Consider the following 15,768-nt stretch of genomic DNA (forward strand, 5'->3'; position numbering starts at 1 on the left):
GTAAACAAATCACATTCATCAAATGTGCCCGCTGTCAAGGCGGCCACTGGGAGTTCAAGCAGTTTCCTCATTTTATTTAGGTCTCCCTGGGGGCTAATACTCACCGCAGACATTAGCAAAATCACAGTGTGACACCTGGCGGGGGAGTATCTCTTTCCATTTCCAGGCACAGAGCCACCATCTCCTCCAGGGAGCCAGACTTAACCGCAATGTCGGCATACTGACAAGAACTGTAAGCTGGTATGCAGGAAAGGGCCTGCAAATTTATGCAGGGGTATAAAAGATAACAAAGAACTTTAAATCATTCTTCAATACCACAAACAACTGACAACAGTTCTGATTTAACAGAATGCAATTTTTAAGAATAACGAGACAAAGAGCGACAAAATATTTTGAACAATTTAATATATCAATATATAGATATTTATCAACAACTTGAATTTCATAGAAACGTGAGTGTGACCATTTTGGCATACAGTACAGATATTCCAAGTAAGTACAGTTTTGCTAATGTTAAAACCCCCTCCCTGTTCCCACCACCTCCGACCCACTGACACAGACAGCAGAAAAGCAAACAAAACATAACATTATAGGAAAAAAAACATGAACACATACAAGGCACCAATAAATTAAACTGTAACCCTCTCTTTCAACACTAAGTCTAATCTATTAAATAGAATTACAATTAAATTTATCTAATAAATAAATGTACAAATACAAATTAAGCACTATTTCTTGATGTTTGGGGTTAAAATGCAAAAATAAAATTAAGAACGGGAGGAAGAAAAATAAATACAAACACTTTGGCAGATTATTAATTTTTAGTTACAATCAAGTAGTAAAGAAATCCAGTGCTTTTGAGTACATATAAATCCATATGGTCTACACTCATTTTTTGTCCAGGAGACTAATATACACATCTTCATTTTACAAGAAATGTTTAAAACCTTATCAAAAGTTTTGCTGTATGAAAACATATTTACAAATCATGATTCAGACTCATTGGACTGCAACGGCTACCCCCCCCCCCCCCCCCCCCCCATCCTATGTAATCATTTATACAGTGCAGAAGGCTTCTTGAAAAAAGTTTGTGCAACAAACAGCGTACAAAATGTCTCCATACAGCTATGGACTGACTGGGACGCATGTTTCCTCAAATGACAGGAATGACAGGCCCTCCTTCCTCCCCCCTACAAACCATACAAAAAATGAACAGTTCTTCTAGTAATATACATCATTGTCAACATGATCTCAGGGGCAAACCGTTTTTTTCTCCCACAGGTCACAAAGAGAACAGACGGGAATGTTACCATGACTCTTTAGTGGTTCTGCTCTACAAGTCCACCAAACTAAACAGCACTGTTCCAGGAGAGGTTTCAGCATATCGTCCAGTGTATCGTCCGTTTTAAAAGAATGGTAGCCCTTTCAAAAGCAACGTTGGGCCGATGTGGATGACAGGTAGACGGTGATGAGGAGGAGTTACGGATATTACGAATGTTAGTCACAGTGGAGTGGGGTGAAGGAGCAGCGTGGCGAATCCCTGCAGTGCTAAAGGAAGGCAGGACTCGCCGTTACATATGCATAGAGTAAGAATGATGGACAACAGTCATGAAGTACAAGAGAGGCTGAAAATCCAAGGTCTAAAGGCCTGTTCTAGAACCTTCTGTGACCAGACTGAACATGTGTTCATGAATTATAGTAAACTAAGTGATCTGTTTGTAGAAACCTTGACAGCTAGAGAGCTCAATGCAATAAAGTATTACAATTAAAAAAAAATTGCACTAACTCTAGAGCACCTCAAAACTATGATGAGTATGGGGTCAGGAGAAAGAAACATTCATGATGCTCCTTTAAAAACAAACAAAAAAAACTGATTAAATCAGCCTAAGCTTATTTGTTGTTCTTAACTGGTCTTCCAGGATGGCTATGCTGATTTTCAGTTGGTTTAGCTGGTCAGCAAGCTGGTCTGCCAGCCTGACCAACTGGTAAGGGCATAAAATCCATTTAAAACCAGTTTCTGGTCTTAGTTTGTTTGGTGTCCAGTTGGTATCAGCTGTTCAACAAGCTTGTCTTCCAGCCTAAACCAACTGATTAGTGTCCAAATTCCATCTGAAACCAGTTTAGGCTGTTTTTTTTCTCTCATTTTAGTTGGTCTCCTAGCCTGGTGTCCAGTTGGTTTAGCTGGTCAAGAAAGCTTGCCTTCCAGTCTAAACCAGCTGATAAGTGCCCAAATTCCATTTAAAACCATTTCTTCTTCTTCTTTTTTTCTCTAATTTTAGTTGGTCTCCTAGCCTGGTGTTCAGTTGGTTTCAGCAAACCAGATCTAATAAGGAAGGCGCTTCTGAAGAAACCCAATTTATAATCAAACAATAATTTATGACATGACAGTTCTGAAAAAGCACATTAAGCAGTTTTATTACCCTGTATTGCTAGTCTTAGATTCTCAAATCGAAAACTAAAGTTTCACTTTTTCAGAACCGGTATTTTTTTAAAAAGTACTCAAAACATCTAAACTCTTACTGCTTCCAAAGTCCATTCATCCATTATACTTTCCATACTGTATACACCGTTTGACGTGAGAAATGGTTAAGGATGAATGAAGATTCATTAAACAAACTATAATATCGACGACAATAGGTCTGTTATCTCCAAAACATGTCTTCAGTGAAGACATCTCACGCCTGTATGAGCAGAAAATCAACTACAGACTACAGCTTCTTTAATCTTCACAGACAAAAGCCTAAGCAACGAAACTCCCACACTGTCTCTCTTTCTAATGGAAAGCAAACAGTGACTTAATGGAGGATTCTTTGAAATGTGGAGGGATGTTTCACACGAGCCACACACAAGATGCCTCATCACAGCAGAGAAGAGCAAAGGTGGCAGGAACAAAGAACCACTCCAGATGCGAGACCGGCCACATGCTGGCCAGAACCAAACATACATCTCAGGGACTTTCAGTAGCCTCCAACAAAGGGCAACTCACTATTTCTTCAAAACCATCTGATCTAACATCACACCCCAGTAACAAAGAAACATACTGTCACATGTCAAGTTTTGATCCCTGCTAGAAAATCTTAACCCAGCCTAAGTTATTTTATTTTTTGCTGGTTTAAGATGGTTTAGATGAAGTTAAGATGGCCTTAATGGTCTATAGGATCTATAAATCAGTGGTTCTCAATCAGGACAAATGGCAAACTATCAGGGGGGCCCCAATTACATATTTTCTTTTCAGTTTATTTCAGTTAGTCTTGGACAAAGTGGGATAACCACTTTTCTGAATCTATCAAAGCCCTTTCGACTCATCTATTTAGGTTAGCCTTTTTTTTTACATTGTCCAATCAAGTCAGTGTCTCTCTGACAGTGATACAGAAATAACCAAGCGCTCATTCATCACACACAGAGAGTTGGAGAGTTGATATGTACAGGAAGCCTATATTCAGGCACTCCTCATTTCCTGTGCCACGTGTTGAACAGATGACTGTTCAAAGGAGCAAAGCTTTGTTCTATGACTCGAATCTATCCCGCCATTAAGTTACCCAATATGGCAGACAATGTCTTCTTTGTCCGCAAGCTAAATGCTTAAGAGTTTTCTCCAAGACATGACGAATGTAGGGGCGGAAAAGACACATTTATGTTTGTGCGAGAGCACGTGTGTATTTTTGTGTGTCTGAGAGGGAGCGATCTAGACTGTAGATATGAACAAACAGCATTTAAGCCATTATCAAACCTTGGCTACCGTATCTATAAGCGTGTTTGTGATAACAAACCACACAGATTATATCGATAACTGATATTATTTTAGAAAAACTGACATCCTGAGTTAAATTTTTGGGGTTATAAATGTGCCTGGGCAGGAAGATTTTAGTTGGTACTAGAAACTTGAGAAAATGGAAGACCCAGTGCTGGAAATAAATAAAAATGGAAAATATATTATTACCTCTCAAAGCTGGGAGGTGAAACCCTTCATCTCCAGATAGTGGCTGCAGATCTTTTAGAAGGGTCCAATCTGACTTGAGCGACTATGGAAGACGTGAAGGAACGCTAGTCTTGGCATTAGAAGTATGTAAGCAGGAGGATGGAAAATTACAGATTCTGACTTATTTACAGGTAAATCTTATTTTTTTGTGGTATATTATTTGCTTGTGAGATTATATGAATGCATAACAGCCACATGGTGGAATTTGTGTTATGTCTGCAAATATGAATTTTCCACATCCTATCTCCAATCCTATTTCATATTTCCTTCTATTCATCTCCTATGCTAACAGCATGGACTGCCCACAATTCTCTCCCAACAAGTTTTGCCAGACAAAATGGCCATAGCTCAGCTCCAACCAGCTTAACCAGTAATACAATTATTTCTAAAAACAGAAAGAGAAAACTACAGCACGAGGGCTACAGGAGAGCCACTGAGTTTTAGCAACTACTGACGTGATGAGCTATGAAGTTAGTCATCATTAGACAGCACTACCTATGACTACTGACACAGAGCAAGAATGATGCTAGTAGTTTAATTTTAAAACTAGTGATTATTGCCTGAACTTATGGGCTGGAAAAGACACTATGAGAAGACAAACCCAGTTTGTAGCTCTCGGCTGTGGAGAGCAAGTGCCCTTGTGTCCTTTTGGCTAACTGCGCCTTGCTGCGTTGTTTCGTGCGACCTCCTCGATGGAAGGAGAGATGGAGGACTAAAGGACGTATGGATTCAGGGATGGAGAAGGAGAGTGCAAGTACAAGAATCCCCTCAGGGGAACCCGTCATCATCCGGACTGAGCGCCACGCGCTGCGGAGAGCAAATAAAAACAACAGTTACAAGTGTTGAGAGAAAGGGTGAGAAATAAACACACAGGAAAAAATGAGAAGGACCATGGAGAAGGAGACGGCTACAAAAACATCCAATATGCAGATCCCCCCCCCCCCCCCCCCCACACACACACACCGTGAAGAGCGCGATGTGTGGGGCGCTGGAGAGAATCCTGTTATGCCACTGGGGCGGCCCGCCCCGTTTCTGGTGCGCGACTGATGTCTTTATCTCTGCTTGTGCTTGACATGCTGACTGTAGCACAGGAAGTTCAAATCACACTGTTATAATCCCTCAATCTGACTAACAGCTCTCAACAGCGCCATGTTAGCTATTTTAACCCAGGCCGACAGTTATGCAAATATATTAATTAATCATTACACCATCCAAATAAATTACCAGCAAACACCTAAATTAATAAATAAATTAGAATATATTAAAAGATTGTCCAGTCATTTAAGGTGCTCGTTGCTCATCCCTAAAGTAGTTAAACTGAATTAATAAAAACAACAACTATTGGATAAAGGGAGAGCACAATTTCAAAGCTTTCAAACGTGGAAAGCATTTAAAGCTTCACACACACACACAACTCAAGGAAACCAAAGACCATGGCTGCATCCAAAATCGCATACTTCCCTAGTATATAGTAAGCAAAAAAAAAAAATGCAAAGGAAAAGAGTAGTATGTACGACTTCATAGTAGTCTTAAAACAATAGGTGAACAGTTCCCATCAACTTTACTCTTTTCTATCCCATGAGGCCAGAGGAGAGGATTTGTGATTGGCAGTGAATGGGTGATGGGTCAAATGATAATGACAATATGGCGAATGTAGTACATCTGGATTAAATTCATATTACACACATTCGTACTATACACTAGAACACATTTTTTTAATGGTCGCAAAGTAATTACTTATTCAGAAATGGTACCTACTCAGAGAGTACGTGATTTCGGAATCAGCCTATGGGAAACACATACAGACTAATGAAACCTCACATGGTAATCCGTACACTAATTAAACATACATTTGAATGGAAATGTGTGGTGAATTATGGGTATAAATATGTGTGACGAAAGAGGTAGCAAAACGCCCTCTCTTAGGGAACGCTGTCTTAGCCCCGCCCACATTTTATCACTATCCGATTGTCTTCCTCTCTTTGTTCACTTTGCACTGGACAGCATAGGTGACCCTGAGTACCAGTGAGCTGCGGGGTCTGGGATACTGCCCCCCAGTGGCAGTGCTAGGTATGGCTGTCTGGCACTGCCACTCACTGCAGGGTAGACGTGTCCGATCTCCTCACTGCGGCCGATGTGGATTTCGTCGTCGTCATCCTCTGTGGTCTTGCGATAAACGGGGTTGTCGAAGTTCATGCTCTTGGTGTTTCGTCTCCTCCAGTTGCGCCACACCAGGTAGCCTCCGGTACACATCAGGCCGATGACCACTGTGGCAAGGATAGGAACTGCATGCATTTAACACACAGTCAACACATATGGCGTGGGCGTTAACACAGCCAGGGGACACAGAGCGGCGCATAATAACACATACACGCACACACACATATATATTCAAGCTCACACACTCAAACCTTAAGGTGCATCATGGCAGACCAGGGTCAAATGGTTTTATTAAAATGGTTTATAAAAACAAGAAATTTGGTGGATAACAATATGTATCAAAGCAAATCTCACTGTATTCCACAGAATCCCCAGATGATAACACTGGTGTGAAAACTACACTATGTATAGAACCTACTTGTAATATATCAGCAGTATGCATATTGTGTGCAGTATTTGCATTTTCTGTATGCATGGAAGATCTTACTAATTAATAAAATGCAAAATATATATTTTTTTTTATTCAACGCTTTCTACGTTTGCAACTCTCTTACCAAAATCTAGTACATATTTAAATGTAATTTAAAACCCTTATTTGTGTGATTTTATACCAATAAACATTAAATAAAATCTACAAAATTGTATAGGTTATACAAGTGTAATTTATAAAAAAGGAAAAACAAACCTGTTAAAAAAATGTAGTTTTTTTTAATATAAATTTGACTTTTGACAAAAGTAATCATTTTTTCCACAATATTAAGCAGCACAGCTGATTTCATATCTGATAATAATAAGAATTTTACTTGAGCAGCAAATCAGCATATTAAAATGATTTCTGAAAGAAACCTTGCCAACACAATAAAATACATAAATATATGATAATAGAAAACCCTTATTTTATAGTAATAACATTTCACAATATTACTGTGTTACTGTATATTTGATCAAACAAATGCAGCATTGGTGAACATAAGAGACGTCTTCTAAAAACATAAAAAAATCTTACTGTCCTCAATCTTTTAAATAATAATGTACATAATTTAAGAAAAGTCAGAACATATCACCACCAAAAGGACTACTTAAAAGCACGTCTAAAACCCCCAAAATAGCACATATGTATATTTTATAACTAGGGCTGCCAAAGACGCACCTTTCCCACTCACACACGCAAACACACACACGTGCGCGCAGTGGCTTAGTGGAATATGGGAAGTGGGTGCTCACATGCTGCTCTGTGAGAAAACAGGGGTCTAAGGGGTCCAGGGGAAATCGAATTGGACTGTGTGTATGCTCACACAAGCTACATGTAAATGGTTGGGGGGAGCACATTGCTATTCTGGGTGAATTGATAACCAAGTGTGGCTTTCCTGCAGTGGCTGGCTAACCTATTCCCTATTTTAAAAGATCAACCATGGCTTCTCTTGTCCCTTGGAAGTTCTCCCTAATTTTTAATTTGACTGGGAAACCTCAGAGACCTCCTCATGACGTGTTTCCCTCCATCAATCAGGTTCTATTGTCTCACTATAAACACTTGGAAAGCATTTTTTTTTATATGATGTTGTTTTTTTTAACCAAACTACAATAAAGAAAGCATTTAGAAAAATGTTGCAAATTTAAGGGATGGCCATAGAGGGACGTTTTTTTTTTTTATTTTAATTTTTTTTAGAGGAAAGGTATTTCACATAGTGTCTTTCATTTGAATATGAGCACAGACAAGGTCATTTCAATCCTACTAAGCCACTCGCCAGACACAGCTCAGACAATCAATGAAGCCCATCAGGTCCTTTTGACAGAGACTTTTTGCAGAAATGTATACATTACTGTACTTTAGATATAAAAGTACTATTATTTAGTTTGCTCAAACAGTCAAAAGGATGATGTATAGAAACTGAGAGAATGATCACAAAATCAAAATGCATGAGTGACACTTTTTGCAAGATCAAAAATAACCATTTATAAAGCACTATTTCATAATGAGCACAACATATTTAAAAAACATGTTTTAGGCCGCTGTAATATACATTTTTGAAATAGACACTTTAATTTAGAAAGAATTTTCTGGATTAAATACAATTCAAGATTCAAGCTCAATCGACAGCAGCTGTGCATGATCTATGGATAATCTACAGTACTGCTCTTCATTCAAAAAATGAAATGATGGAAATGTCACGCTGTCTAGTTTGAAGAATTTTTTTTACCTCGTCAGTGAAAAAATATATAAATATAAAACAAATGTAATGAAATATGAACGTATAAATATAATTGTCCTTTTTAATAGAGCATAATCAGAAAAATACTTCTACATCAATATCCATTTCACTGCACAATGTTGTTTCTAGGCAACAAGAAAATTCCTGCTTCAATTCAAATTCATACAAATAATTCCAATCTAAATGTAAGGTATTAGCTTGAAATATAAATCATATTCTTTTGGTTGATGAAAAATCTATAAAAATGTTTATGAGAGAAGTTTCAAGAGCAAAAAGTGTGTCCTCCACATTGTGTACCATTGCCGGGATGAGAATGAACAGATACAACTGACCACCGGGATGTAATGTAACCTTAAAAAAGATTTTACTGGTTTATTCCAAGTAATCTATAAGAATAAATATTTATTATTAACAATTGTTTCATGCATCACGTGTTTGCAAAGTGAAGAAATGGATTCGTTGCACAAAGGGACATTAACATCAGATAGCAAACTCAGAAAGGGGTTGAAATTATTTCTGGAATAATTAGCATGCTGTCAGTGGCACTTAAATTGTATTTAACCAGGAATATTAAGCTAAATGAAGCAGCAGCAAGTTTATAAATGGGTAGTTAGGCCCACGTAAGTGTCTCCAAAGCAGGTAGTGCACATAAAGCTTGAGGGCAAAAGCTGTTCATTTACTGGGTGAACAAGTCTGAATTCAAAATGCAGTATAAAATGCTTAGTTGAGATTAATACTCACCTATTGGAATGACAATACCCAAAACTGCAACAGTAATATTGCTACCAAGGAGGAAGTGGTCATTTCCACTTCCAGCTGAAATAGAAAGATGAGCGAAAAAGACAAATGAAGAAAGAAAGACTATTAATGATCAATGAGGGAAAACAAAGAAAGACCATTAATTTTCTATTTATTCACAAGATCTGTAATCTGCAGTTTAGTAAACAGCACTGTATTGTCCACAATTAGTGAGCAAATGATGACAGGTTTTCCTTAAATGAACTATTTCTTTAAAACAGCATCAAAATAAAACAGTGACTGTGGTTGCAGCATGTAACAGGCATGTTTGCATGTTTTCAATTTAAATGAATCTTCTCTTCTTGTATAGTGAAGTGTCCATTTACATTGCTATATTGCCCAAGGCCATATATTGCTATTCATACAGCACTTTGCTTTGTGCTGTTGCATCCTCCTTTAAAGGTTTCTGCTGAGCAGTTGTTTCCACCAAATAAATCCCACCTCAATCTCACAATTAGCACGTGGCCCTCCATTAGCTACAGCATAATTAGTGTCTGATAATGGAGTCTGAGCCAGGAGATTAAGAGGACTAGATGGTACAGCATTGGCATACAGATACAGACAAGACAGCCTGAGGGCTTGGAAAATCGGTAGGAAACTAAATAAATGCAGTGTATACAGCAATGACCGCACATAAAGGGAAAGGCAATCAAGAAAACATTTGTCGGAAAGGTGATCCTCTTAAAGATAAAGTGCGTGTGTTATTTGTGTGAGACCAGTGACATCTGGGTTTCCATGGCAACGCTTCATTTGCATCATTTGCTTCTGTTTTTATATAGTGTATAGTTCCTGTTTAATTTTTTTTTTAAGTTCCTATTAAAAGAGCACTGCATTTCTCTTCATGCTAAATTATTTATTACATCCATAAAATCATTCACAGAGCCATATGGCTGTGAAAAGATGAAGCAGTGTATCCAAACTCAATAATGTGGAAATGCTTTTAGTACAAACAACTGGCTTGTAACAGGTGATGCTGACAAACTCCATTATGAGCACTGAATACAGTTAACACACGCTTAATAAATTCACAACCCATGGTTTTATTTTTCATTTTGAACAATATATCATATATATTTTACAAATCTACTACAGATACATACACAGCTGGTGTGCTTGGCACTTAAATCGCTGTTTGCAGCTACATACACCACCGTTCAAATGTTTGGGGTTAGAATAGTTTTAAACTTTTTAAGTGTTAATGAGATACTGACCAATGCTACGTTTATTTGATCAAAATAGAGTAAAAAATTATAATATTGTGAAATTTGATTACAGTTTGAAATAATTTAGTAGCCGTTTCTCCAGCCTTCATTGTCACACGATCCGTCAGAAATCATACTAATATACTGATTTGGTGCTCAAGAAACATCTCTTGTTATCAGTGTTGAAAACGGCTATCCTGCTTAATATTTTTGTGGAAACTGTGATTTTTTTTAATTGCTGGAAAACAGTATATACATACATACATAAATACATACATACATATATACAGTACAGACCAAAAGTTTGGACACACCTTCTCATTCAAAGAGTTTTCTTTATTTTCATGACTATGAAAATTGTAGAGTCACACTGAAGGCATCAAGGGCTATTTGATCAAGAAGGAGAGTGATGGGGTGCTGTGCCAGATGACCTGGCCTCCACAGTCACCGGACCTGAACCCAATCGAGATGGTTTAGGGGTGAGCTGGACCGCAGACAGAAGGCAAAAGGGCCAACAAGTGCTAAGCATCTCTCGGGGGGAACTCCTTCAAGACTGTTGGAAGACCATTTCAGGTGACTACCTCTTGAAGCTCATCAAGAGAATGCCAAGAGTGTGCAAAGCAGTAATCAAAGCAAAAGGTGGCTACTTTGAAGAACCTAGAATATGACATATTTTCAGTTGTTTCACACTTTTTTGTTATGTATATAATTCCATATATAGTTCCACATGTGTTAATTCATAGTTTTGATGCCTTCAGTGTGAATCTACAATTTTCATAGTCATGAAAATAAAGAAAACTCTTTGAATGAGAAGGTGTGTCTAAACTTTTGGTCTGTACTGTGTATATATATATATATATATATATATATATATATATATATATATATATATATATATATATCTTACTGTCCCAAAACCTCTGAACAGCAGTTTATAGAAGATTTAGTCATATTTGTAGAATTCTCTCAAAATCTACAGGCAAGTCTTTGTCTTCATTAGAAATCAGCCATAAAAGGCAGAAAGGGTGCTAACGTAATTCATCACTATCCTCAGTGCAGCAATTTACAGGTTTTATCTAATGGAAGGTTTCACATGTCCGCCGCATAATATGCTGGTAGTCATAAAATATTCAAGAGCAAATTTATGGTTAACATCAAGAATGAGCACTTCTGCGCTTTAATTATGGGCTGAGAGGTGACAAGGCTACTAAAATGTTGTTTTCCCATATTTCTAGTCTCGACAGACAACCTTTCAAAGACTTTCGGAGGGCTATCATGGATGTAGATCCTATTACTGAAGTCACTAATGCCTTTTTTCCTGCTGTGTCAAGGTGGCCATGTACCTGAGCATCCCCACACAAAGCTCAGAGGCTGTGGGGGGTGAGAGTGAAACACTGAGTGTGGAGAGGAACAAGGCTGAGGGCAATGTTCATCAGTCAGGGCTGGCTGCTCGGCTCTCTTCACTGGCTGCTCTAATTCAGCACAGACACACACTGGGACCCTGGGCGACCACTGCTACCTCATCTATCACTCTCAAGTGGCCCAGCGATGCACAGCAAGCAAATTCCACCACACATTACTTTTTCAGACTCTGAGGACTACTGTACGAGTACTGTATGAGAGCATTTATATAAGCTTCATGCCTTCAGCTGAATTTTAGCCGTGATGGAAAACAAGTTCAAGACAAGTAAATCAACACAATATCACATGATATCATTCTTATACAATAGTCCTAAGAACATTTAAATAAAGGTCAATGACATTAAATACTTTTAAAAGTTTGTAGTTGGTAAGATTTGTAAAAAAAGTGAAAGAATTCCTCTATTTTTTAAAATAAAAAATACAGTAAAAAGGGTAACATTCTAACAATTTCAAATAAAGATTTTCCATTTGATTATATTTTTAAAAATTACACTTATTTTTGTGATGGCAAAGCAGTATTTTAGCAGCCATTACTTCAGTCATTATCATCATTAATCGTTCTGATAAGCTGATTTGGTGTTCAAGAAACATTTCTTATTATTATCAATGTTTGTCACGGTTGGTAAACCATGGTCTCGGGTTTTGCACTATGAGGGTGGAGTAAGTGTGTCTTGCGTAAGCACTGATTGTTTTCGCAGATCCATCAGCTGACCTCTCTCACTGCGCCCCCCGCACCGACCGGTCCCCGGGACATCCCCGAAGCCCACTACCGACCCGAACCTCGTCTTCCGGTGCCGGAGAGTTACTCTGGTGAGCCAGATTTCTGCAGAACGTTCCTAACCAAGTGTTCCATGAACTTTTCCCGACAGCCTCGCACCTTCAAGACGGAGGAGTCCAAGGTAGCATTCGCCCTCGCTTTACTTTCCGGTAGGGCCGCTTTGAAGAACCAAGTGCTTAGTAAAGCAATGATTCTGGTGGCCACTGATAGCTCACGACGTTCACGATTTTGTTTTGGCTTGCTCAGTTTGCGCCAGAGGTAAGTCGTCTAACCGACTTCCAGATGGGCTTCTTCAACTGCTGTCTGTCCCTTTGAGACCCTGGTCTCAAAGCACTAGATTTTGTTACCGCCCTCCCGCCCTCTAATGGCAAGACGGTCGTTTTGACCATAGTGGACCGATTCTCGAAGGCGAAACATTTCATTCCCTTGCCCAAATTACCTTCAGCCAAGGAGACAGCGGTCACTGTTATTGATCACGTCTTTCAGTTACATGGCCTCCCGGTAGACGTGGTTTCTGACAGGGGATCCCAATTTGTATCCAAATTTTGGAAAGAGTTTTGTAAATTGTTAGGAGCGACGGTTAGTCTGTCTTCGGGTTATCACCCTCAAAGCAACGGTCAGTCTGAGCGAGCCAACCAAGATTTAAAAAGAATGTTGCGATGTTATGCCCTGTCTTTTGTCTTGTGTTTGTCAGAGCGTTGTTTGTCAATCTCAGTGTTCCTTGATGTTTTCTCTCGTTCCTGTTTATGTGCTTCTCGTCGTTTGATTGTCCTGTCTCCGGAACCGTCCACTCCTCCTCATCCCCGGATCTCACCATTCACCGTCACGGCTCTTCCTCCGCAGTTCCTGTGTCAGACTCTCCTGCTGCCAACGCACCATCGCACCTTGGATCACCCGTGAGCTTTGCCTCTTCCCGGATATCTCCCTGACCTTCAAGATTCCCCGTACCACCTGTCTTCGTGTTCATTGTTTGTTTTGTTATTTAATAAATGTTTTAACTCGCACTTGCTTCCTCACCTTTTTGATAATCATTACAATGTTGAAAACAGTTCTGCTTAATTTTTTTTTTTTGTTGGTCAATCAAGTAGAAGACATGTTTTCCTGACACCTGGAATATGCCTTCTTAACCATTATTTTCAAAAAAGTTTAGTACATATTTTTATTTGACAGTATTCTGTTTACAAATACAAATAATTGATAATGGTTAATTCAAAATTTCATTACATTTTTGGGGACCTGAATCACATGACATTTTACAACTCATAAAAATATTTATATTTAAAGTTATTTTTAAAAGCATCCTCATCATAGAAAAGGTGTACTCGAGTTACTGCATATGATTTACATTGTAATTAGTGCTGTCAAAATTAGCGCGTTAATGAATGAGATTAATGCTTTCAGTTTTACAGTGTTAAAAATATTTAATGCAATTAACGCAAGGGCGGAGCTAGGGTTGGCCACTCCACTTGCATCTGCCTATTTTTTTTGCATTTATATTGCGTTTATTTAGACGCAGTGAGAAAAAAAGGTACAGGTGACGAGGGAGCTTCAGTAGAACAGCAGTGAACTGCAGTCATATGAGATGTTGTCAGTAAAAATAGATTTTCCTGTCCTGATAGCATTATACTGTGATTGTAGCACATGCTCTTCAATGGTACGCACAAATTTCATATGATTATATTTCATATTAAAGCGCAAAAGAAACTACGAGCAAGCAATGTCATAATTATGTCGTCAGCCAAGTCATGAAATTACAAGCGGCAACCTCCCGCTCTCTCTCGTGAAACCAACAAGGAAGTGACTAAAACTGCAATACATCGACTGACCCCTTGAGGCTGGCTGCAAAAGGGAGACAATCCCATAGACTCCCCATGTTAAAATGCCCAACTTTACAGCTGAAAGAAAACATGTTTACAGCCTGGTTCAAAACATTATTTCAGTCTATATAGCTAATTTTACCCTTCATGACAATTGTGAGGGGAGTGAATTTTTTTTTTATAACTCATTCGTTTAAATTATATTAAGCCTTAAAGTTCAGCATAATGAAGGGCGTGGCCACTTGAGTGACAGGTGGATTGCCGCTGCTTTCACCGCCGGCGCGCTAGGTAGGTGTGGCTTTAGCAACCGGCTCCCGCCTTTTTACCCATTTTCGATTAAACCGGAGTGACGCGCAGTGACGCGCTGCCAAGATGGCAATGGCCTGCTTCGCCCACTTTTGGCTTCAAAAAACGCTCTTCAAATCTATGGGTGACGTCACGGACACTATTCCATGTTTTTATACAGTCTATGTGAAATTACCAAAAAAGGCGATTAAAGCTGCCTTAAAACTGTGCATGCATTTAAGTATTTGTTATATATGAGTCACATTTAAGAACATGTCTTTGAAATGCACTGGTTTTCAAAACTGTCCTGGAGCAGCCCAGCACTGTCTCCCTCATCTACTGTAACACACCTGATTCAACTCGTTACTCGTCTGCCCATTAGTACAGGCTTTAAGACCTGAAGTGGGTCAGAAAAAATAAAAAGAGTCGTGAGAAAATACGATGCGTGTCAGATCAGCATCATGTTCAGCAGCGGCAGCTCTTATAAAGTAATAGCAGCCAAAATAACCAAATAACCTAGCTATTGTGATGTCTATTAAACAAAGAAAAAAATAGAGGAAATTAATTACTTTTGTAGCTTTAAGGATTCATCTATGTTTAATTTAGAATTTAGTGATTAACTTTATTCAATTTCCCAATATTTCTTACTTGTTGAAAGGCATAGGCTAAATTTGACATTTATTATAATGGGGTCATGTGAATGGCTATAATCAATGGTTAAATATAAGGGGGAAAAATATTTCATAGAGATATCAGTAGTAGTATTGGTATTAGTGATATTGGCCTACAGTCATAAAAAAGACGCCACTAAACAAATATAACAGTGTTCCTGTGGCTCAAGGGGTAGAACATTGGGTTAGTAGCGCAAGGTTGTGGGTTCGATTCCCAGGGAACACATGTTAGGTAAAAAACGGAAAACGCCTGAATGCACTGTGAGTCGCTTTTGGATAAAAGCGTCTGTTAAATGCATAAAAATATTTTTAAAAAATTACTGTCTTTATTTTCTTTTAACATTAATTTTAAGATTAAGTGTGAAATTATTGAAATATAAAAGTTTATTTAAAAACTTTAATGCTATGTGGGGTTAATCGCAATTAATTTGAGAAGAAAATGTGCG

General features: G+C 38.4%; 1 protein-coding gene across 9 annotated transcripts in view; it reads right to left on the reverse strand.

The window, feature by feature from the left end:
- Positions 1-388: 388 nt before the first annotated feature.
- Positions 389-15,768, reverse strand: part of LOC132151816 (low-density lipoprotein receptor-related protein 8-like) — a 196,354-nt gene continuing 180,974 nt past the window's right edge. For 2 of the 9 annotated variants that reach the window (XM_059560207.1, XM_059560204.1), the window contains 2 exons: positions 9,091-9,165; positions 2,494-4,786 (listed from right to left, as the gene is read on the reverse strand). In XM_059560207.1, the coding sequence (XP_059416190.1) occupies positions 4,764-4,786; positions 9,091-9,165 (98 nt within the window). In that variant the 3' untranslated portion in view covers positions 2,494-4,763. Of the gene's footprint in view, positions 1,549-2,493; positions 4,787-5,708; positions 6,265-9,090; positions 9,166-15,768 lie in introns of those variants that run through there. The other 7 variants (XM_059560206.1, XM_059560201.1, XM_059560205.1 and 4 more) reach the window with 5 other exon arrangements.

The sequence above is a fragment of the Carassius carassius genome, chromosome 10 (assembly GCF_963082965.1).
Source record: "Carassius carassius chromosome 10, fCarCar2.1, whole genome shotgun sequence".
NCBI lineage: Eukaryota > Metazoa > Chordata > Actinopteri > Cypriniformes > Cyprinidae > Carassius > Carassius carassius.